Source organism: Pristiophorus japonicus, chromosome 1 (genome assembly GCF_044704955.1).
Source record: "Pristiophorus japonicus isolate sPriJap1 chromosome 1, sPriJap1.hap1, whole genome shotgun sequence".
Lineage (NCBI taxonomy): Eukaryota > Metazoa > Chordata > Chondrichthyes > Pristiophoridae > Pristiophorus > Pristiophorus japonicus.
Window position 1 is genome coordinate 545383739 of NC_091977.1, and position 24896 is coordinate 545408634.

A 24896-nucleotide genomic window follows, 5' to 3' on the forward strand; every position below is an offset into this window, starting at 1 on the left:
TGGAATACAGTCAGCGTCCGGAATACGATCAGTGTCGGGAATACGGTCAGCGTCTGGAATACGGTCAGTGTCAGGAATACAGTCAGTGTCGGGAATATGACCAGTGTCCAGAGTACTGCCAGCACCTGGAATACAATCAGCGTCCGGAATACGGTCAGTGTTGGGAATACGGTCAGCGTCCGGAATACGGTCAGTGTCAGGAATACGGTCAGTGTCAGGAATACGGTCAGTGTCGGAGGGTCAGTGTTCGGAATACGGCCAGTTTCCAGAATACGGCCAGTGTTGGGAATACGGTCAGTGTCCAGAGTACGGCCAGCATCTGGAATACAGTCAGTGTCCGGAATACGGTCAGTGTCCGGAATACGGCCAGTGTCGGAGGGTCAGTGTCGGGAATACGGCCAGTGTCCGAAATACGGTCAGTTTCCAGAAAACGGTCAATGTCCGGAATATGGTCAGTGTCCAGAGTACAGCCAGCATCTGGAATACAGTCAGTGTCCGGAATATGGCCAGTGTCGGAGGACCAGTGTCGGGAATACGGTCAGCGTCCGGAATACGGTCAGTGTCCGGAATACAGTCAGTGTCCAGAATACGGCCAGTGTCCAGAATACGGCCAGTGTCGGAGGATCAGTATCGGGAATACGGCCAGCGTCTGGAATACGGTCAGTGTCGGGAATACGGTCAGTGTCGGGAATATGGTCAGTGTCAGGAATACGGCCAGTGTCCAGAGTACGGCCAGCATCTGGAATACAGTCAGCGTCCGGAATACGATCAGTGTCGGGAATACGGTCAGCGGCCGGAATAGGGCCAGTGTCGGGAATACGGCCAGTGTCGTAGGGTCAGTATCGGGAATACGGTCAGTGTCGGGAATACGGTCAGTGTCGGGAATACGGCCAGTGTCCAGAGTATGGCCAGCATCTGGAATACAGTCAGTGTCCGGAATACGATCAATGTCGGGAATACGGTCAGCGTCTGGAATACGGTCAGTGTCAGGAATATAGTCAGTGTCCGGAATACGGCCAGTGTCTGGAATACGGCCAGTGTCGGAGGGTCAGTATCGGGAATACGCTCAGCGTCCGGAATATGGTCAGTGTTGGGAATATGGTCAGCGTCCGGAATACGGTCAGTGTCTGGAATACGGCCAGTGTTCAGAATAGGATCAGTATCGGGAATACGACCAATGTCCAGAATTGGGTCAGTGTCCGGAACTCGGTCAGTGTCGGGAATACGGTCAGTGTCCGGAATACGGTCAGTGTCCGGAATACGGTCAGTGTCGGGAATACGGTCAGTGTCCTGAATACGGTCAGTGTCCGGAATACGGTCAGTGTCCGGAACTCGGTCAGTGTCCGGAACTCGGTCAGTGTCGGGAATATGGCCCGAGTCGGAGGGTCAGTGTCGGGAATACGGTCAGCATCCGGAATACGGTCAGTGTAGGGAATACGGCCAGTGTTGGGAGTACGGCCAGTGTCCGGAGTACGGGCAGTGTCCAGAATAAGGTCAGTGTCGGGAATAAGGTCAGTGTTGGGAATACGGCCAGCGTCCGGAATACGGTCAGCGTCCGGAATGCAGTCAGTGTCCAGAATACGGTCAGTGTTGGGAATAATATCAGTGTCGGGAATACGGCCAGCGTCCAGAATACAGTCAGTGTCCGGAATACAGCTAGTGTCCGGAATATGGTCAGTGTCCAGAATACAGCTAGTGTCCGGAATACGGTCAGCGTCCGGAATACGGTCAGCATCCGGAATACCGTCAGCGTCTGGAATACGGCCAGTGTCCGGAATAGGGCCACTGTCTGGAATAGGGCCAGTGTCTGGAATACGGTCAGTGTCGGGAATACGGTCAGTGTCTGGAATATGGTCAGTGTTGGGAATACGGCATTATCCACATTATACTGCATCTGCCAATCACCCAACCTGTCCAAGTCACCCTGCAGCCTCTTAGCATCCTCCTCACAGCTCACACCACCAGCCAGTTTAGTGTCAAATGCAAACTTGGAGATATTACACTCTACATAATTCCTTCATCCAAATCATTAATGTATAAAGAGCTGGGGTCCCAGCACTGCTCCATGCGGCACTCCACTAGTCACTGCCTCCCATTCCGAAAAGGACCCATTTATCCCAACTCTCTGCTTCCTGTCTGCCAACCAATTCTCTATCCACGTCAATACATTACCCCCAATACCATGTGCTTTGATTTTGCACACCAATCTCTTATGTGGGACCTTGTCAAATGCCTTTTGAAAGTCCAAATACACCACATCCACTGGTTCTCCCTTGTCCACTCTACTAGTTACATCCTCAAAAAATTCCAGAAGATCTGTCAAGCATGATTTCCCCTTCATAAATCCATGCTGACTTGGACCGATCCTGTCACTGCTTTCCAAATGCGCTGCTATTTCATCTTTAATAATCGATTCCAACATTTTCCCCACTACTGATGTCAGGCTAACCGGTCTATAATTACCCGTTTTCTCTCTCCCTCCTTTTTTAAAAAGTGGTCTTACATTATCTCCCCTCCAGTCCATAGAAACTGATCCAGATTCGATAGACTGTTGGAAAATGATCACCAATGCATCCACTATTTCTAGGGCCACCTCCTTCACTACTCTGGGATGCAGACTATCGGGCCCCGGGGATTTATCGGCCTTCAATCCCATCAATTTCCCCAACACAATTTCCCGCTTAATAAAGATATCCTTCAGTTCCTCCTTCTCACTAGACCCTCGGTCCCCTAGTACACTCAGAAGGTTATTTGTGTCTTCCTTCATGAAGACAGAGCCAAAGTATTTGTTCAATTGGTCTGCCATTTCTCTGCCCCATTATAAATTCACCTGAATCCGACTGCAAGGGACCTACGTTTGTCTTCACTAATCTTTTTCTCTTCACATATCTATCCAAGCTTTTGCAGTCAGTTTTTATGTAATACGGTCAGTGTCCGGGGTACGGAAAGTGTCGTGAATACGGCCAGTGTCGGGAATACGGTCAGCGTCCGGAATACGGTCAGTGTCCGGGTTACGGAAAGTGTCGGGTATACGGCCAGTGTCGGGAATACGGTCAGCGTCTGGAATAAGGTCGGTGTCCGGAGTACAGTCGGTGTCTGGAATAATGCCGTCGTCCGGAATATGAGCAGTGTCCGGTATTCGGCCAGCATCCCGAAAATGGCCAGCATCTGGAATACGGTCAGCGTCCGTAATATGGTCAGTGTCCGGAATATGGTCAGTGTCCGGAATATGGTCAGTGTCCGGAATACGGCCAGCATCTGGAATACGGTCAGTCTCGGGAATACGGTCAGTGTCCAGAATACGGCCAGCATCCTGGGCAGCGGTGGTGGTGTGAGCTGTGAGGAGGATGCTAAGAGGCTGCAGGGTGACGTGGACAGGTTAGGCGAGTGGGCAAATGCATGGCAGATGCAGTATAATGTAAATAAATGTGAGGCTATCTACTTTGGGGGCAAAAACACAAAGGCAGAATATTATCTGAATGGCGGCAGATTAGGAAAAGGGGAGGTGCAACGAGACCTGGGGGCCATGGTTCATCAGTCATTGAAGGTTGGCATGCAGGTACAGCAGGCGGTTAAGAAAGCAAATGGCATGTTGGCCTTCATTGCGAGGGGATTTGAGTATAGGAGCAGGGAGGACTCACTGCAGTTGTACAGGGCCTTGGTGAGGCCTCACCTGGAATATTGTGTTCAGTTTTGGTCTCCTAATCTGAGGAAGGACTTTCTTGCTATTGAGGGAGTGCAGCGAAGGTTCACCAGACTGATTCCTGGGATGGCAGGACTGACCTATGACGAGAGACTGGATCAACTGGGTCTTTATTCACTGGAGTTTAGAAGGTTGAGAGGGAATCTCATAGAAACATATAAGATTCTGACGGGACTGGACAGGTTAGATGTGGGAAGAATGTTCCCGATGTTGGGGAAGTCCAGAACTGGGGACACAGTCTAAGGATAAGGGGTAGGCCACTTAGGACTGAGATGAGGAGAAACTTCTTCACTCAGAGAGTTGTGAACCTGTGGAATTCCCTGTCGCAGAGAGTTGTTGATGCCAGTTCATTGGATATATTCAAGAGGGAGTTAGATATGGCCCTTACGGCTAAAGGGATCAAGGGGTATGGAGAGAAAACAGGAAAGGGGTACTGAGGGAATGATCAGCCATGATCTTATTGAATGGTGGTGCAGGCTCGAAGGGCCGAATGACCTACTCCTGCACCTATTTTCTATGTTTCTTTGTCCGGAGCACGGCCAGTGTCCGGAATACGGACGGCGTCCTGAATACGGCCAGTGTCGGGGGGCCCAGTGTCGGGGGCCAGTGTCGGGGGGCCCAGTGTCGGGGGGTCAGTGTCGGGGGGTCAGTGTCGGGGGGCCAGTGTCGGGGGCCAGTGTCGGGGGGCCTAGTGTCGGGGGGCCCAGTGTCGGGGGGGCCCAGTGTCGGGGGCCAGTGTCGGGGGGCCCAGTGTCGGGGGGCCCAGTGTCGGGGGCCAGTGTCGGGGGGCCCAGTGTCGGGGGGTCAGTGTCGGGGGGATTATTGTCAGGGTCGACCATGACCTACCTCAGCCACTGTGAATAGCTGCCCTTTACCCCTGCTCTCTGCTTTCTGTCCTGAACCCAGCTAGCGATCCATTCTGCGACTTGTCCCCTGACTGCATTCTCTGACCTTGTTCATGTCTATTATGGGGTACCTTATCGAAGGCCTTTGAAAATATAGATACATTAGATCTACTGCATTACCCTTATCTACTCTGTCTTTTACAAATTCGGAGTTTTGTCAAGCAAGATTTTCCCGTTTGAAATCCATGCTGACTATTTATTGTTATATTTTTGGTTTCTTGCTGTTGTACTTTCTCCTTGAGCAGAGATTCCATTATAGTTTCTAGCACCGATGTTAATCTGACTAATCTGTAATTCCTCAGACAAGTTTTATCCCCCTTCTTAAATATAGATATTACGTTAGCTAGTCGCCAGTCCTCCGGCACTGCAGCTTGTTCTAACAAATGTCACCTCCCTATTTAGCCTTTCCGCGAGGACATGGGTCCCATCCCGGTTCTGGTGGAGCCCGTCCCATCGGTACAGCTCCTTCCTGTCCCAGAACTGGTGGCAGGGTCCCATGAAAAGGAACCCCTCTTCCCCACACCAGCCCTTTAGCCACGTGTTAGTTCTCCTGACCTGTCTGCTCCTGTGCCAATTTGCACGTGGCTCGGGCAATAATCCAGAGATTATCCTCGAGGTCCTGCTTTTTAATTTAGCTCCTAGCTTCTGATACTCCCTCAGCAGGACCTCCTCCCTGTTCCTAACTACGTCGTTCGTTCCAACATGGACCACGACAAATGGATTTACCCCCCTCCCTTTCCAAGTTCCTCTCCAGCCACCATGTGTTATCCCTTTACCATGGCAACATGCCCTTTGGGATTCTCGTACTTGGCTGCAGAGGACGCTATCTATCCCGCTAATTATAGAGTTCCCTATCACTACCACACTTCTATTTTGCTCTTACCTCCCCGGGACACCCTCCTGAGCCACGGTGCCTTGGTCTGCATTGTGGCTCTCCTCCCCACAGTCCTTCTCCTTGTCCTCACAGGTAGCGAGTACATCGTACCTGTAGGACAGGACCAGTATCTTCTGGACCTCCTTCTCAACCTCTCCTAACTCCCCGTTACCCAGCTCCCTACAATCACACCCTCCCTTTCCTGAACCTGAGCTATCATCTGGGGTGGGACTGTATTCTGGATAAAACTGCCCAGATATTTCTCCTCTCCTCCTCCCCCTCCACATGTTCTGGAGTGTTTCTAACTCACACTCCAGCTCAGAGACTCTGAGCCGGAGAGACTGCCGATGTGGAAATCTGGGACCCACTGTGTCAGCGAATCCCCACATACTACAGTCCTGATACGTAGCCTGTCCTGCCATTTCTAGTATTTTTTATTTATTTGCTTATTGATAGCCTGAATGAATGTAATAGTGAAAGTTTTTATTGAAGGGGTGTTTATCTCACCTTGGGAATGGCGCCCGGCCAGATGCGGATTGACCCATAGTTCAGGAGGGAGCGAATTGTACGCTCGGGCTGATGCTCCAGTTTGTAAGCGACGGCCTGCAGGGCCTTGTGCATGGGCGCGTTGCCACCGTAGTCCATGCGGTTGACATCGATTCCCTTGTGTAGAAGCAGATCCACCATCCTGTAGTTGGCTGTGCGACAGGCCAGGTGCAGAGCAGACTGCTGCTCCTCCTCCAGCACCATCACACTGGCTCCCTTCTCTATCAGCAGCTTGCACACCCGGTAGTATCGCTCCGCGTCCTCATGGCTGTGGGACTGTGCACACACACAGTGCAGTGGGGTCTGGCCACAGTCATTCATCCTGTTGATGGAAGCTCCATATCCCAGGTACAACTCCACGTGCTCCTCTAGACCAAACCTCGCAGCGATGTGCAGTGGTGTGTCATCCTTGTCCTCTGTCCGACTGTTGACGTGGCCACCAAACGCCAAGAGATGCTTCGCACATCTGTCAACAACAGCTGCAGTTACACAACCGCAGTCAATCACAGCTCACCAAACGCAACAGCCAATCACAGCTCAAACGCAACAGCCAATCACAGCTCACCAAATGCAACAGCCAATCACAGCTCAAACGCAACAGCCAATCACAGCTCACCAAATGCAACAGCCAATCACAGCTCACCAAATGCAACAGCCAATCACAGCTCATCAAACACAACAGCCAATCACAGCTCATCAAACTCAACTGCAAATTGCAGCCAATCGGTTTTTAAAAGAGGGATTTTTCTGCCAGACTTGTAGTTTGTACAATTCGGGATTTTGGAATGGGCAATCCATTGGGGATTCTTCTATGTTTAGGTGAGTTGCAGGATAAGAGGATGGTCTGAGGCGGACAGGTCACACTGCACTGGAGGCAGGTCTTATCCCGGTCTTAAAAGACTTGGATTTATATAGCGCCTTTCATGACCACTGGACGTCTCAAAGTGCTTTACAGCCAATGAAGTACTTTTGGAGTGTAGTCACTGTTGTATTGTAGGAAACGCGGCAGCCAATTTGCGCACAGCCAGCTCCCACAAGCAGCAATGTGACAATGACAGATAATCTGTTTTAGTGATGTTGATTGAGGGATAAATATTGGGCAGGACACCGGGAATAACTCCCCTGCTCTTCTTCAAAATAGTGCCATGTGATCTTTTACGTCCACCTGAGGGCAGACGGGGCCTCGGTTTAACATCTCCTCCGAAGGATGGCACCTTCGACAGTGCGGCACTCCCTCAGCACTGCACTGGGAGTGTCCGCCTGGATTTCTGTGCTCAAGTCCCTAGAGTGGGGCTTGAACCCACAACCTTCTGACTCAGAGGCGGGAGTGTTAGTCACTGAGTCTGAAACTGGCTCTAAGCAGAGATCGTCCCACCCTGAAACATTGATGGGAGCTACATTCACCGGGGAGGCGATGGTGGAATGGTGCCTGACCTGGAGTCGGACCCCAGCCGACCTCCACCACAGGGTTCAGCACGGCTGGGGCCCGCTGCTGGCCGTTTGTGTGATGGGCTCACCCCAAACGGCACAGGAGCTGTCAGCACCTCCGATCAAACTGCAGCATGTGGATGGAGCAAGCAGGCGACTGATGCCTTATCCCCGGGAAAAATAACCTCCGCACTTTCCCCACCAGCAGCCGGACACGTTGTGCAAGCTGTTTGAGCCAGCAGGCGTCACAACCATTCTCCAGACCCACCATTAATTCCCATTCATCAGCCACAGGGACTTCCTGTAAAATAAGGCCATGGCGGGAAAGGAATTAAATCCGTGGGAGGCGAGTTAGAGCATGGGGCACTGTGGGGGGGGGGGCATGTGGGCGGCATGTGGGAAGGGCACACGGTTGATGGATTGGGCCAATGGGGCACTTTGCTGATGGTGTTAACAGGGAACTCCTGACACACGGCTCTGAACCGCCCACCGGTTGGTTCTGCCGGAAGATCTTCTGCCTCCATGTCTTCAACTTGCTCAACTCCTGGCCGTGGGAGTCCTAACTCCTCCCCCTCCTCTCCATCTCCCCTCCCCTCCCACTCCTCCTCTCCTCCCTCCTCTCCACCTTCCTCCTCCCCTCCCCTCCTCCTCTCCACCTTCCTCCTCCCCTCCTCCTCCCCTCCTCCTCCTCCCATGTTCTTGACCATCGCAATAGAGCCATGTCAATCAACACCCATTGCTAGGCAGCAACCTTCATTTTAAGATGGTCTATGGTGCCACAGGGCCTCAATGGGGAAGGAAGACTGAAAGGGGCTCGGCTCCTGATGCCTCTGACACAAAGAGCAGCAGAATGAAGATTGACACGAAAATCGGGACCAATACCGGTGCAGAATGGGTGATCAACACAGTCTTTGATTCACATGGGGTTCAGAGAGACTCGAGGTTTCCTGGCAGAGGAGGGGGCCATGGTTGAAAAAGTACAACATGGACTGTGGAAATAGTAGGTTTGATTGGCCAATGGGAGGGGTGTGACTGATTGGCCAATGGGAGGGGTGTGATTGGCCAATGGGAGGGGTTTGATTGGCCAATGGGAGAGGTGTGATTGGCCAATGGGAGGGGTTTGATTGGCCAATGGGCGGGGTTTGATTGGCCAATGGGAGGGGTGTGATTGGCCAATGGGAGGGGTGTGATTGGCCAATGGGCGGGGTTTGATTGGCCAATGGGAAGCTTTTCTTGTTCCACATTCTCTCACGCTCTTGAAACAGTCGCAAAGGATAATATTCCCAACGCGGCCTCCCGGCATCTCTTGGAGACGAAGCTTACTGCAAGGATTCTGAAGAGGAGCAGAGGTGGAGTGGGGTGTAACCATCCTCGGACAAGGCGTTCGGATTGGCCTCGTAGGACAGCAGCAGCCGGACACATTCCGCCTGTGCGTTCTCACACGCCTCGTGCAGCGCAGTTTTCCCTCCCGGGGCGAAGTCTACCTCTGCTCCGCAGCTGAGCAGGTGCTGGAGACTGGTGGCGTAGCCGCGGCTGGCGGTGATCTGCAGCGGGCAGGTGAACTCCTGTTTGTAGCACAGAGACCAGATCCCTGCAGGAAGCAAAAGCAACAGGCTGTTGATGATAGCGGGCGAGGTTTGGCGCAGAGCAATCGCCATCTCCCTCAGTGCTCCGGCTGGGCTGGTGCGTGCCCGCGCAGGGACCCGTGTCCACGGTCACCGCTTTACCAGAATCACCAATTTCTCCATCAATTCCTTCCCACAGACTGTCTGGGCCAAAGTGCACCCTTGGACAGCCCCATTAATGGCTCCAGGGGGCGCCAGGCTGTATTGGCCCGGGGGAGGGGGGGGCTACAGCCTCCCTCCTGGGAAATGGCCCCAGAGGCTGCGGAGGTGCACTTCCGATAGCGGCGCACCTCGCGGTTAGTGCCCCCGGGCTGCCGCGCGATGAGCGATGACGTCAGCGCCGTGCGTGGCAACCCCTCACCGCCCCACGGGGGAAATTGCACCGCGATTCGTGCAGCGGGCGTACGCCCGCTTTCAGAGCAGCGATTAAAGTGCAGGGCGCCGGTCCTCGACCATGGTGGCCCGAGCGTGGTCTGGGTCACCACCATGCAGCCTGGCGCTCCGTCTTGGCTGTTGGGCTGGTCCCACACTGCCCTGGGGAACCAGTGGTGGTCAACAGAGGTCGTGCAGAGTGCACAGCCACCTGCCCCTTTAATCGATGGACCCCGGTGTGCCCCGTGACCTGCCCCTTTAATCGATGGACCCCGGTGTGCCCCGTGACCTGCCCCTTTAATCGATGGACCCCGGTGTGCCCCGTGACCTGCCCCTTTAATCGATGGACCCCGGTGTGCCCCGTGACCTGCCCCTTTAATCGATGGACCCCGGTGTGCCCCGTGACCTGCCCCTTTAATCGATGGACCCCGGTGTGCCCCGTGACCTGCCCCTTTAATCGATGGACCCCGGTGTGCCCCGTGACCTGCCCCTTTAATCGATGGACCCCGGTGTGCCCCGTGACCTGCCCCTTTAATCGATGGACCCCGGTGTGCCCCGTGACCTGCCCCTTTAATCAAAGGACCCCAGTAGTGCCCTGGGACCTGTCCCCAGAGGAAAATTCCCGACCCCAGGTTGTTACCGTCGGGGCGCGGGGCACTTTCGCGCCCCCCCCTGTACACATCCTGGATTGGTTCCCGATTTCCATCTCTCTTGCCGCCCCCACTTTGGGGGGCAATGTGTCACTTGGCCACCTCCACTCAGACCAGGGCTCACCCGTCACTTTGGTAACGGACACTCAACTCAAGAACAACTTGCATGACCTGACCAGCCACCATGACCTCCGGGTGGTTTCTCCCTGGTCAGGAAGGTATATGCTTGCTTTTTTGGAAACAGGAGGTGTGTGGGGTGGCTTGACCCATCCACCTCCATGGAGGTGTGTGGGGGGCTTGACCCATCCACCTCCATGGCACGAACCTGGTATTGCAGTACTTCCAGGAACGGTGCAGTGGCTCTAGGCCTTTTGGCTAAGAGCATTGGCGCAGAGTGATCCTTGGCATGTGCAAGGTGACCTCTGGCGTTTGTGATTTGACAAAGAATTGGAACGATTGGCTACGAATTAAAAAAAAAACTTGCATTTATATAGCACCTATAAAGTAGTAAAACGTCCCAAGGTGCTTCACAGGAGCGATTATCAAAAAGAATTTAATAGTGAGCCACATAAGGAGATATTAAGGCAAGTGACCAACAGCTTGGTCAAAGAGGCAGGTTTTAAGGAGTGTCATTAAGGAGGAGGGAGAGGTAAAGAGGCAGAGTGGTTTAGGGAGGGAGTTCCAGAACTTAAGGCCTAAACAGTTGAAGGCACGGCCGCCAATGGTGGAGCGATTATAATCAGGGATGGTCAAGAGGTCAGAGTGCAGAGATCTTGGAGGGTTTGTAGGGCTGGAGGAGGTTACAGAGATAGGGAGGGGTGTAGGGGCTGGAGGGGGTTACAGTGATAGGGAGGGGTGTAGGCCTGGAGGGGGTTACAGAGATAGGGAGGGGCGTAGGGACTGGAGGAGGTTACAGAGATAGGGAGAGGCGTAAGGACTGGAGGAGGTTACAGAGATAGGGAGGAGTGTTGGCCTGGAGGAGGTTACAGAGATAGGGAGGAGTGTAGGCCTGGAGGGGGTTACAGAGATAGGGAGGGGCATAGGGACTGGAGGAGGTTACAGAGATAGGGAGGGGTATAGGACTGGAGGAGGTTACTGAGATAGGGAGGGATGTAGGGGCTGGAGGAGATTACAGAGATAGGGAGGGCCGTAGGGACTGGAGGAGGTTACAGAGATAGGGAGGGGTGTAGGACTGGAGGAGGTTACAGAGATAGGGAGGGGTGTAGGACTGGAGGAGGTTCCATTCTCTTTAACAGAACGTGAGCCTTGCAGGAAGATCAGTGCTGATTGCTTTGGTCACTTATAGAGCTGGAGTGATATTGGACACCCCACTGACTCTGGAAGTGTGAGGTAATGGGAGGAGGGGTGGTCGGGGGGAGGGGGGGCGCGGGGAGGGAATACACAACCAATTGTAATCCAGCCTAATCCCACTTTCCCGCTCTAGGTCAGTAGCGCTGTAGGTTACGGCACTTCAGGTGTACATCCAGGTACTGTTTCAATGTGGTGAGGGTTTCTGCCTCTACCACCCTTTCAGGCCGTGAGTTCCAGACCCCCACCACCCTCTGGGTGAAAGAAGTTCTCCTCATCTCCCCTCTAATCCGTCTAACAATTACTTTAAATCTATGCCCCCTGGTTGTTGACCCCTCTGCTAAGGGAAATAGGTCCTTCCTATCCCTCATAATGTTATACACCTCAATTACGTCTCCCCTCAGCCTCCTCTGCAAACAACCCCAGCCTATCCAATCTTTCCTTATAGCTAAAATTATCCAGTCCTGGCAACATCCTCGTAAATCTCCTCTGTACCCTCTCTAATGCAATTACATCTTTCCTGTAATGTGGTGACCAGAACTGCACGCAGTACTCTAGCTGTGCCTAACCAGTGTTTTATACAGTTCAAGCATAACCTCCCTGCTCTTATATTCTATGCCTCTGCGAATAATGTATCCCGTATTCCTGCTCAACACCCTTACCTACCAGGCCTGCTACCTTCAGGGATCTGTGGGCCTGCACTCCCAGGTCCCATTGTTCCTCTACACTTCTCAGTGACCTCCCACTTATTGCCATTTAGCCATCCAATTTCTGATGTTCTTATGTTCTCCCCAAATGCATTACCTCACACTTCTTAGAAACATTGAAAGTAGGTGCAGGAGTAGGCCATTCGGCCCTTCGAGCCTGCACCGCCATTCAATGAGTTCATGGCTGAACATGCAACTTCAGTACCCCATTCCTGTTTTCTCACCATACCCCTTGATCCCCCGAGTAGTAAGGACTACATCTAAATCCTTTTTGAATATATTTAGTAAATTGGCCTCAACAACTTTCTGTGGTAGAGAATTCCACAGGTTCACCACTCTCTGGGTGAAGAAGTTTCTCCTCATCTCGGTCCTAAATGGCTTACCCCTTATCCTTAGACTGTGACCCATGGTTCTGGACTTCCCCAACATTAGGAACATTCTTCCTGCATCTAACCTGTCTAAACCCATCAGAATTGTAAACGTTTCTATGAGATCCCCTCTCATTCTTCTGAACTCTAGTGAATACAAGCCCAGTTGATCCAATCTTTCTTGATATGTCAGTCCCACCATCCCGGGAATCAGTCTGGTGAACCTTCGTTGCACTCCCTCAATAGCAAGAATGTATTTACTCAAGTTAGGAGACCAAAGCTGTACACAATACTCCAGGTGTGGCCTCACCAAGGCCCTGTACAACTGTAGTAACACCTCCCTGCCCCTGTACTCAAATCTCCTCGGTATGAAGACCAACATGCCATTTGCTTTCTTAACCGCCTGCTTTACCTGCATGCCAACCTTCAATGAGTGATGTACCATGACACCCAGGTCTCGTTGCACCTTCCCTTTTCCTAATCTGTCACCATTCAGATAATAGACTGTCTCTCTGTTTTTACCACCAAAGTGGATAACCTCACATTTATCCATATTATACTTCATCTGCCATGCATTTGCCCACTCACCTAAGCTATCCAAGTCACTCTGCAGCCTCATAGCATCCTCCTCGCAGCTCACACTGCCACCCAACTTAGTGTCATCAGCAAATTTGGAGATACTACATTTAAATCATTAATGTACAATGTAAACAGCTGGGGCCCCAGCACAGAACCTTGCGGTACCCCACTAGTCACTGCCTGCCATTCTGAAAAGTACCCATTTACTCCTACTCTTTGCTTCCTGTCTGCCAACCAGTTCTCAATCCACGTCAGCACACTACCCCCAATCCTTTGTGCTTTAACTTTGCACATTAATCTCTTGTGTGGGACCTTGTCGAAAGCCTTCTGAAAGTCCAAATATACCACATCAACTGGTTCTCCCTTGTCCACTCTACTGGAAACATCCTCAAAAAATTCCAGAAGATTTGTCAAGCATGATTTCCCTCTCACAAATCCATGCTGACTTGGACCTATCATGTCACCTCTTTCCAAATGCGCTGCTATGACATCATTAATAATTGATTCCATCATTTTACCCACTACTGATGTCAGGCTGACCGGTCGATAATTCCCTGTTTTCTCTCTCCCTCCTTTTTTAAAAAGTGGGGTTACATTGGCTACCCTCCACTCCATAGGAACTGATCCAGAGTCAATGGAATGTTGGAAAATGACTGTCAATGCATCCGCTATTTCCAAGGCTACCTCCTTAAGTACTCTGGGATGCAGTCCATCAGGCCCTGGGGATTTATCGGCCTTCAATCCCATCAATTTCCCCAACACAATTTCCCAACTAATAAGGATTTCCCTCAGTTCCTCCTTCTTACTAGACACTCTGACCCCTTTTATATCCGGAAGGTTGTTTGTGTCCTCCTTAGTGAATACCGAACCAAAGTACTTGTTCAATTGGTCTGCCATTTCTTTGTTTCCTGTTATGACTTCCCCGGATTCTGACTGCAGGGGACCTACGTTTGTCTTTACTAACCTTTTTCTCTTTACATACCTATAGAAGCTTTTGCAGTCCGTCTTAATGTTCCCTGCAAGCTTCCTCTCGTACTCTATTTTCCCTGCCCTAATCAAACCCTTTGTCCTCCTCTGCTGAGTTCTAAATTTCTCCCAGTCCCCGGGTTCGCTGCTATTTCTGGCCAATTTGTATGCCACTTCCTTGGCTTTAATACTATCCCTGATTTCCCTTGATAGCCACGGTTGAGCCACCTTCCCTTTTTTATTTTTACGCCAGACAGGAATGTACAATTGTTGTAGTTCATCCATGCGGTCTCTAAATGTCTGCCATTGCCCATCCACAGTCAACCGCTTAAGTATCATTTGGCAATCTATCCTAGCCAATTCACGCCTCATACCTTCAAAGTTACCCTTCTTTAAGTTCTGGACCATGGTCTCTGAATTAACTGTTTCATTCTCCATCCTAATGTAGAATTCCACCATATTATGGCCACTCTTACCCAAGGGGCCTCGCACAACGAGATTGCTAATTAATCCTCTCTCATTACACAACACCCAGTCTAGGATGGCCTCCCCCCTAGTTGGTTCCTCGACATATTGGTCTAGAAAACCATCCCTTATGCACTCCAGGAAATCCTCCTCCACCGTATTGCTTCCAGTTTGGTTAGCCCAATCTATATGTAAATTAAAATCACCCATTATAACTGCTGCACCTTTATTGCATGCACCCCTAATTTCCTGTTTGATGCCCTCCCCAACATCACTACTACTGTTTGGAGGTCTGTACACAACTCCCACGAACATTTTTTGCCCTTTGGTGTTCTGTAGCTCTACCCATATAGATTGCACATCATCCAAGCTAATGTCCTTCCTAACTATTGCATTAATCTCCTCGTTAACCAGCAATGCTACCCCACCTCCTTTTCCTTTTATTCTATCCTTCCTGAATGTTGAATACCCTTGGATATTGAGTTCCCAGCCCTGATCATCCTGGAGCCACGTCTCTGTAATCCCAATCACATCATATCCGTTAACATCTATTTGCACAGTTAATTCATCCACCTTACTACGGATACTCCTTGCATTAAGACACAAAGCCTTCAGGCTTGTTTTTTTAACACCCTTTGTCCTTTTAGAATTATGATGTAGTGTGGCCCTTTTTGTTTCTTGCCTTTGTTTACTCGGCCTTCCACTATTGCTTTAAAATTATGATGTAGTGTGGCCCTTTTTGTTTCTTGCCTTTGTTTACTCGGCCTTCCACTATTGCTTTTTACCTTTCTACCATCTGTTTCTGACTCCATATTACTTCGCCCTGTCTCACTGCATAGGTTCCCATCCCCCTGCCATATTAGTTTAACTCCTCCCAAACAGCACTAGCAAACAATCCCCCTAGGATATTGATTCCGGTCCTGCCCAGGTACACACCGTCCGGTTTGTACTGGTCCCACCTCCCCCAGAACCGGTTCCAATGCCCCAGGAATTTTAATCCCTCCCTTCTGCACCACTCCTCAAGCCACGTATTCATCTGTGCTATCCTGCGATTCCTACTCTGACTAGCATGTGGCACTGGTAGCAATCCTGAGATTATTACTTTTGAGGTCCTACTTTTTAATTTAACTCCTAGCTCCCTAAATTTGTCTCGTAGGACCTCATCCTGTTTTTTTACCTATATCGTTGGTACCAATGTGCACCACGACAACTAGCTGTTCTCCCTCCCTTTTCAGGATATCCTGCACCTGCTCCGAGACATCCTTGACCCTTGCACCAGGGAGGCAACATACCATCCTGGAGTCTCGGTTGCGGCCACAGAAACGCCTATCTATTCCCCTTACAATTGAAACCCCTATCACTATAGCTCTCCCACTCTTTTTCCTGCCCTCCTGTGCAGCAGAGCCAGCCACGGTGCCATGAACTTGGCTGCTGCTGTCCTCCCCTGATGAGTCATCCCCCCAAACAGTACTCAAAGCGGTGTATCTGTTTTGCAGGGGGATGACCGCAGGGGACCCCTGCACTACCTTCCTTGCACTACTCTTCCTGCTAGTCTTCCATTCCCTATCTGGCTGTGTACCCTTTACCTGTGGTAAGACCAACTCACTAAACATGCTCTTCATGTCATTCTCAGCATTGTGGATGCTCCAGAGTGAATCCACCCGCAGCTCCAGTTCCGCAACGCGGACCGTCAGGAGCTGGAGGCGAATACACTTCCCACACATGTGGTCGTCAGGGACACAGGAGGCGTCCCTGACTTCCCACATGGTACAGGAGGAGCATGACACGTGTCCGAGCTCTCCTGCCATGACTTAACCCTTAGATTAACTTAAATTGGCAACAACAATGCTAAAGGTTCCTTACTGAAATAGAAAAGAAAAAGAAAAACTACTCACCAATCACCGGCCAATCACTTACCCCCTTGGCTGGACGTCACCTTTCAATTTCTTTTTACTTTTTTGCCTTCTGTCCCTGCTGCAGTTGCACCGGTACGTCTCTCGCCGACCCCGGACTCACGCTGCTCCGAGCTCCCGCCTCCTTGACCGACTGCTGTGGACTGGGCCCGTGCTGCCCCTGGGCCCTCGCCTCTCCTGGGCCCCGATCACGTCCCTCTACAATCTCTCACTGCTCCTTCGCTCCGACCTCGCCGCTCCTGCTGTACCTGCCCACGCTCCAATCACCAACCTGGATTTTGGTGACGTCCCTTTTCACTGCCGTCGCTCTCCTGCTCCAGCACATACTGCTCCCTGGAGTGGTGCACCACCACGCTGCTCCCCCCACTCCCCGGCCTACTCCGATGTATACTTAGTACTGAGCCTGGTGGAACCCCACTGGAAACAGCCTTCCAGTCACAAAAACACCCGTCAACCATTACCCTTTGCTTCCTGCCTCCGAGCCAACAATTGAGAACTTTTATTCCCGGCCTATCGTTGTCCTTTTCCATAACTACCCTAAATCTAACTGAATTATGATCTAGCACCAAAATGCTCTCCCGCTGGCATTTGCTTTCACCTGCCCAGCTTCATTCCCTAAAACTAAGTCCAGAATCGTCCCCTCTCGTGTTGGGCTTGCTACATACTGGCTAACATGAATGCAGTTTAAGAATTCTGTGGCCTTTATATATTTTGCACTGTTTCTATCCCAGTTAATGTTAGGGTAGTTGAAATCCCCCACTGTTACTGCTCTATAGTTTTTGCACTTCGCAGCAATCTGCCCACATATTTGTTCTTCTGTCTCCCTCTGACTATTTGGGGGTCTATAATACACTCCTAGCAGTGTGATCGCCCTTTTATCATTCTTCAGTTCAATCCATATGGCCTCATTTGACGATCCCTCTAACATATAATCCCGCCCCACAGCTGTAATTGTTTCTTTATTCAATACTGTGACTCCCCTCCTTTTTTACCCCCATCTCTATCCCATCTGAAAACCCTGTAACCAGGAATATTGAGCTGCCAAACCTGCCCCTCCTTCAGCCATGTCTCTGTAATGGCTATAATGTCATACTCCCAAGTGTCTACCTGTGCTCTCAGCCCACCTGCCTTATTCGCTCTACTCCGTGCATTGAAGTATTTACCATTCAGCACTGCCAAACTCCCTTTTGTTGTCTAATTTGTAGACTTTCTTTCCTCTGCCTTCAAAACTCACTTACTAATTTACTGCCTTCCATTTTCAGCTTTGCTTCTGTCCCTTCTGAATCTACTGTCAGGCCCCTATCCCTCTGCTAAGCTAGTTTAACCGCCCCCTCCCACTCCCACACGAGGATACTGGTTCCGGCTCTGTTGAGGTGCAACCCGTCCGGCCTGTACAGGTCCCACCTCCCCCAGAACCGGCCCCAATGCCCCAGGAATCTAAAGCCCTCCCTCCTGCACCATCTCTCCAGCCACGCAGTCATCAGCTCTATCCTCCTGTTTCTGTACTCACTAGCTCGTGGCACCGGGAGTAATCGGAGATGATTACCACCTTTGAGGTCCTGCTTTTTAACTCTCTCCTAGCTCCTTAAACTCAGCCCGCAGAACCTCATCCCTCTTTCTACCGATGTCATTGGTCCCGATATGGACCACGACCTCTGGCTGTTCACCCTTCCCCCTCAGAATGCCCTGCAGTCGCTTGATGACATCCATGACCCTGGCACCAGGGAGGGAACATACCATCCTGCAGAAACGCCTGTCTGCTCCCCTAACTATTGAATCCCCTACCACTATGGCTTTCCCGGTCTAGCTGCTCCTCCACCCCTGTACAGCACCCTTGGTGCCGTGGACCTGGTTCTGGCTGCACTCCCCAGAGAACAGAGTACTGGTTGGGGAGCGAGATACACTCGGGGGACTCCTGCACTACCTGCCTGGCCCTCCTGGTGTGTCTGACGGTCACCCACTCCCTCTGCCTGCACACTCTCGCACTGCGGGGGTGACCCCCTGACACGTGCTTTCCTCGAAGCTCTCAGCCTCACAGGTGCACCGCAGTGACACCAGCTGCTGCTCAGGCTCCAAACCCCGGAGCTCGGGCTCCTCCAGCCGACGACACTTCCTGCACACACGGCTGTCCAGGACACGGGAAGCACCCTGGAGTTCCCACATGGCACGGGATGTGCATTCCGCGGGACTGTGCTGCCCTGCTCTATTTAATAGACTACTCACTAAACTTCTTAGTTTAACCCACTAACCTAACTTGGAGAGAAAAAAGACAACATTATTTACTCAAGTTTAACAGGAACCACAAATAACCTAACTATTAGATATCTAGATACTTCGAGTCCTTGCGTTCCGTGGCTTCACTCCTTCACTTGACCATCAGCGAATGTTTGCGATCCACTGCCATTGCCATTTACCCAGTGCTGTCTCCAAGCTCTGTGCTCAAGCTCTGAAACTACTTGGTCATTGTCTCATTGCCGGTTGTGGGAGTTTGCTGCACAGATTGGCTGCTGCATTTCTGACAATGGCTACACTTCAAAAGTAAAGCGTTGTGGGACATTCTGAGGATGAGATAGGTGCTATATAAATTCATATCTGTTTGTCCTCGAATTGCAATGGTCAATATCCCGTGCCATCACTGCCTGCCCAGCAGTAGGAGGTACAACACATCAAGCCCGTGTCTCTGTTTGCCCCAGTCCACTTCAATCTTCACTACATCTGATTACTGTGAAAACATCCCCCCTTCTCCCATGACTAATGGTTTAACCCACCTTTCTCCCATGTGTGATCATTAAACTCACATTTCAGTCGCAGCAGACATGTGCTTTGCAGTTTATATTTACCAGCTGTTGTGCTCTTCCAATTTCTAATGCCTTGTAGTTTTACCTTCGGTGCACACTCTGTCTCCCAGAGAGGCGATCGCCCAGCCCCCAAGACCCCCGATTGGCCCCCCATTGCCCCCAGTCACCACCGTGCCCTCGGCCCCAATTCCCTGCCCCCCCCCCCCCCCCCCCCCGAGTCCCTGGTCCCCCGGTTCCCGGAACTCCCCAATTTCCTGGCTGCCCGAGTCCCCCATCCCAGAGCCCCCGAGCCCCTCGACCCCCCAGTCTCCCCCCCCCCCGACCCCCGGTCCCTGAGCCCCCCGGCCCCCCCCAGTCTCCCATGGACCCCCGACCCCCAAGCCTCCCCTCACCCCTCCCGACCCCCCCAATCTCCCCCCAATCTCCCCCCAAGCCCCCCAGTCTCCCCGCTGGCCCCCTCCCAGTCCCCCCCTCTTCCAGTCTTCCTCCCCCCCAGTCTCCCCTTGCCCTCCCCAGACCCCCCCCAGTCTCCCCCTGGCACAACTCACGTACTCAGCGCCCGGATATTGTAGCGATAGTTCTTCCACTGCTCCACATCACTGGTGTCGAAGATGATGTTGGGATGGAGGTGACCTAAGTCGGGGTCGGTGATGAGCAGGACCACTGTCTCCTCGTCTCCCAGCAACAGCGCCTGCCACAGTTCCCAGGCGGGTCCTTCGGCTTTGGCCGTCACTATAACATTGGACATGGTTCACAGCTGGGCCTCTCCCGGGCAGTGGATCCAAGTCAGCTCAATCAGGGTCTGTGCTCAGGGTCTGTGCTCAGGGTCTGTGCACAGGGTCTGTGCTCAGGGTCTGTGCTCAGGGTCTGTGAGCAGGGTTTATGCTCCCGTCTGTCTCTATTTTCTGCCCCGGCCTGACTCGTGACTGCCGTTGGCTCGGGGACAAACTGCAGTTTCAGATTCTGCTCTGCTGTCTGGGAGATCTCCCTACTCACAGGACTGCGGGCGATTCCATGCTTCATTATTCAACAAATTGAATTCATGTCACTCTGATTCACCCAAAACCCAGAATCAGAGACTGATAGAACCCAGGGGGAGGCCCTTCGGCCCATCGAACCTGTGCCGGCTCTGTGACAGAGTGATCCCCTCAGTCCCACTCCCCGCTCTGTGACAGAGTGATCCCCTCAGTCCCACTCCCCGCTCTGTGACAGAGCGATCCCCTCAGTCCCACTCCCCGCCCTGTGACAGAGTGATCCCCTCAGTCCCACTCCCCGCTCTGTGACAGAGTGATCCCCTCAGTCCCACTCCCCGCTCTGTGACAGAGTGATCCCCTCAGTCCCACTCCCCGCTCTGTGACAGAGTGATCCCCTCAGTCCCACTCCCCGCTCTGTGACAGAGTGATCCCCTCAGTCCCACTCCCCGCTCTGTGACAGAGTGATCCCCTCAGTCCCACTCCCCGCTCTGTGACAGAGTGATCCCCTCAGTCCCACTCCCCGCTCTGTGACAGAGTGATCCCCTCAGTCCCACTCCCCGCTCTGTGACAGAGTGATCCCCTCAGTCCCACTCCCCGCTCTGTGACAGAGTGATCCCCTCAGTCCCGCTCCCCGCTCTGTGACAGAGTGATCCCCTCAGTCCCGCTCCCCGCTCTGTGACAGAGTGATCCCCTCAGTCCCAGTCCCCGCTCTGTGACAGAGTGATCCCCTCAGTCCCACTCCCCGCTCTGTGACAGAGTGATCCCCTCAGTCCCAGTCCCCGCTCTGTGACAGAGTGATCCCCTCAGTCCCACTCCCCGCTCTGTGACAGAGTGATCCCCTCAGTCCCACTCCCCGCTCTGTGACAGAGTGATCCCCTCAGTCCCACTCCCCGCTCTGTGACAGAGCGATCCCCTCAGTCCCAGTCCCCGCTCTGTGACAGAGTGATCCCCTCAGTCCCACTCCCCGCTCTGTGACAGAGCGATCCCCTCAGTCCCACTCCCCGCTCTGTGACAGAGTGATCCCCTCAGTCCCACTCCCCGCTCTGTGACAGAGTGATCCCCTCAGTCCCACTCCCCGCTCTGTGACAGAGCGATCCCCTCAGTTCCACTCCCCGCTCTGTGACAGAGTGATCCCCTCAGTCCCACTCCCCGCTCTGTGACAGAGTGATCCCCTCAGTCCCACTCCCCGCTCTGTGACAGAGTGATCCCCTCAGTCCCAGTCCCCGCTCTGTGACAGAGTGATCCCCTCAGTCACACTCCCCGCTCTGTGACAGAGTGATCCCCTCAGTCCCACTCCCCGCTCTGTGACAGAGTGATCCCCTCAGTACCACTCCCCGCTCTGTGACAGAGCGATCCCCTCAGTCCCACTCCCCGCTCTGTGACAGAGCGATCCCCTCAGTCCCACTACCCGCTCTGTGACAGAGTGATCCCCTCAGTCCCACTCCCCGCTCTGACAGAGTGATCCCCTCAGTCCCACTCCCCGCTCTGTGACAGAGTGATCCCCTCAGTCCCACTCCCCGCTCTGTGACAGAGTGATCCCCTCAGTCCCACTCCCCGCTCTGTGACAGAGTGATCCCCTCAGTCCCACTCCCCGCTCTGTGACAGAGTGATCCCCTCAGTCCCACTCCCCGCTCTGTGACAGAGTGATCCCCTCAGTCCCACTCCCCGCTCTGTGACAGAGTGATCCCCTCAGTCCCACTCCCCGCTCTGTGACAGAGTGATCCCCTCAGTCCCACTCCCCGCTCTGTGACAGAGTGATCCCCTCAGTCCCACTCCCCGCTCTGTGACAGAGTGATCCCCTCAGTCCCACTCCCCGCTCTGTGACAGAGTGATCCCCTCAGTCCCACTCCCCGCTCTGTGACAGAGTGATCCCCTCAGTCCCCCTCCCCGCTCTGTGACAGAGTGATCCCCTCAGTCCCACTCCTCGCTCTGCGACAGAGTGATCCCCTCAGTCCCACTCCTCGCTCTGCGACAGAGTGATCCCCTCAGTCCCACTCCCCGCTCTGCGACAGAGTGATCCCCTCAGTCCCACTCCCCGCTCTGTGACAGAGTGGTCCCCTCAGTCCCACTCCCCGCTCTGTGACAGAGTGATCCCCTCAGTCCCACTCCCCGCTCTGTGACAGAGTGATCCCCTCAGTCCCCCTCCCCGCTCTGTGACTGAGTGATCCCCTCAGTCCCACTCCCCGCTCTTCCCCCACAGCCCCAAGCATCGATCCAATTCCCGGTCACTATTGAATCTGCCCCCCCGCACCCCCCCCCCCGCCCCGCCGTTTCAGGCAGCACGTTCCCGATCGCAACAACTCGCTGCGGAAACACATAGAAACATAGAAAATAGGTGCAGGAGTAGGCCATTCGGCCCTTCTAGCCTGCACCACCATTCAATGAAGTTCATGGCTGAACATGCAACTTGAGTACCCCATTCCTGCTTTCTCGCCATACCCCTTGATCCCCCGAGTAGTAAGGACTTCATCTAACTCCTTTTTGAATATATTTAGTGAATTGGCCTCAACTACTTTCTGTGGTAGAGAATTCCACAGGTTCACCACTCTCTGGGTGAAGAAGTTTCTCCTCATCTTGGTCCTAAATGGCTTACCCCTTATCCTTAGACTGTGACCCCTGGTTCTGGACTTCCCCAACATTGGGAACATTCTTCCTGCATCTAACCTGTCTAAACCCATCAGAATTTTAAACGTTTCTATGAGGTCCCCTCTCATTCTTCTGAACTCCAGTGAATACAAGCCCAGTTGATCCAGTCTTTCTTGATATGTCAGTCCCACCATCCCGGGAATCAGTCTGGTGAATCTTCGCTGCACTCCCTCAATAGCAAGAATGTCCTTCCTCAGGTTAGGAGACCAAAACTGTACACAATACTCCAGGTGTGGCCTCACCAAGGCCCTGTACAACTGTAGCAACACCTCCCTGCCCCTGTACTCAAATCCCCTCGCTATGAAGGCCAACGTGCCATCTCCCCCTCTGGGTCTTTTTCCAAACACCTTCAATCTGTGTCCTCTGGTTACTGACCATCTTGCCCCTGGAAACAATTATTGATTCTATCAACACCTTTCATCATTTGAACCTCTCTATCAAATCTCCCTTTAACCTTCGCTGCCCCAAGGAGAACAGCTTCTCCAGTCTCTCCCCATAACTGACGTCCCTCAGCCCCGGGACCATGTCAGTAAATCCCCTCTGCCCCCTCGCCAAGGCCTCAACATCCTTCCTACAGTGTGGTGCCCAGAATTGGACACAATACCCCAGCTGAGCCCAACCAAGACTCATCACTTCACACCTCTCTGTATTAAATTTCATCTACCACGTATCTGCCCCGTGTCCTCCTGTTACTATCCTCATTGTTTACTACATTTCCAAGTTTTGCATCATTTGCAAACTTTGAAATTGTGCCCTGTACACCCAAGTCCAGCCAATTTCATAGCCACACCTCCACTGTGCCTTTAATCTGTGCCTTCAGTACTGTCCATCGTGGCACTGTCGCATGAGCTGTTAAACCAAGGACCCATCTATCCCCTCAGGTGGATGTAAAAGATCCCACGGCAGATTCGCAGAAGAGCTGGGGAGTTCTCCCCGATATCCTGGGGCCAAGATTTGTCCCTCAACTAACATCAGTAAAACAGATTATCTGGTCATTATCATATTGCTGTTTGTGGGAGCTTGCTGTGCGCAAATTGCTGCCACGTTTCCCACATTACAACAGTGACCATACTTCAAAAGTACTTTGTTGCCAGTAAAGCGCTTTGGGACGTGAAAGGCGCTATAGAAATGCAAGTCTTTATCCCTGAATGTGAGGGTGGGAGTGGGGAGCCGTCGACATGACTCCTCCAGCGTTTGTCTGACCTTTCCCGTGAACCCTACAGCTGCGGCTTGGGACACTCACCGAGCTTCTGGGATGTCCACTGCAGCTCATTGCCCGATGCCTCGATCACCACATCGACAACCGTGCCCCTGCTGAAAAAGCACCGCACCCTCTCGCTGTCTCCCGTATACAAGGCGTTGTGAATCAGCCGGTCCTCACACAGCAAGGGACGATGGAGCTCCCTCTGCTTCTTCCCCAGCTCTGGCACCTCACCCCTCCGCCTCAGCTTCACGCAATGACTCTGCCACCTCTTGTGGACATTCTCCCTCTCCACCGCCTCTCTCTCCAACTCCAGCGAACGCAGTGCTGTGGAGCTGAACACGAAGGTGTGGCGAGACATCACATAGCAGGTACAGCAAGATCCCAATGCCACCCTCTGCTCCAGTCTCCTCAACACACTGACCTGGAAACGATGTTCAAGATCTCAGTGACTGCTGATCCCAGCAACCGGCCCCCAGCCCAGAAATCCGCTTCTATTTCTGTCAGCCAGAAACCAGCCAAGGAATCTTGTTTACAACAGTCACAGTCTGTGCTATAAATGAACCCTGACATCACCCAGTTAACACGAGGCATGGTGACGTGCGGTTCAGTTCATAAACTGCTTTATTCCGCAGTGGGCAAAACCCACGTGTGATTAGAGAGACTCGGTACCATCAGTATAACTTCTGTCTGCATGTGTTAAAGCACAAATGTGTAAAGGAGAGATTGTTAGGACTATGCGGAGAGAGCGGGGCGAGTGGGATTAAGTGGATCGCTCTGCCAAAGAGCCAGCACAGGCAGGATGGGCCCAATGGCCTCCTTCGATGCTGTAACATTCAAACCCTTCAAACCTGCGGGTGTATCGAGC

General features: G+C 52.6%; 1 protein-coding gene across 3 annotated transcripts in view; it reads right to left on the minus strand.

Annotated features, from left to right (window-relative positions):
- The window catches only part of asb10 (ankyrin repeat and SOCS box containing 10), a 50480-nt gene extending 25966 nt beyond the window's left edge, over positions 1-24514 (minus strand). For 2 of the 3 annotated variants that reach the window (XM_070877051.1, XM_070877050.1), the window contains exons 1-4: positions 24071-24514; positions 19760-19939; positions 8780-9047; positions 5990-6494 (exon numbers count right to left, since the gene is read on the minus strand). In XM_070877051.1, the coding sequence (XP_070733152.1) occupies positions 5990-6494; positions 8780-9047; positions 19760-19939; positions 24071-24389 (1272 nt within the window). In that variant the 5' untranslated portion in view covers positions 24390-24514. The remainder of the gene's footprint in view (positions 1-5989; positions 6495-8779; positions 9048-19759; positions 19940-24070) is intronic. The other variant, XM_070877052.1, reaches the window with a different exon arrangement.
- Positions 24515-24896: the final 382 nt, after the last annotated feature.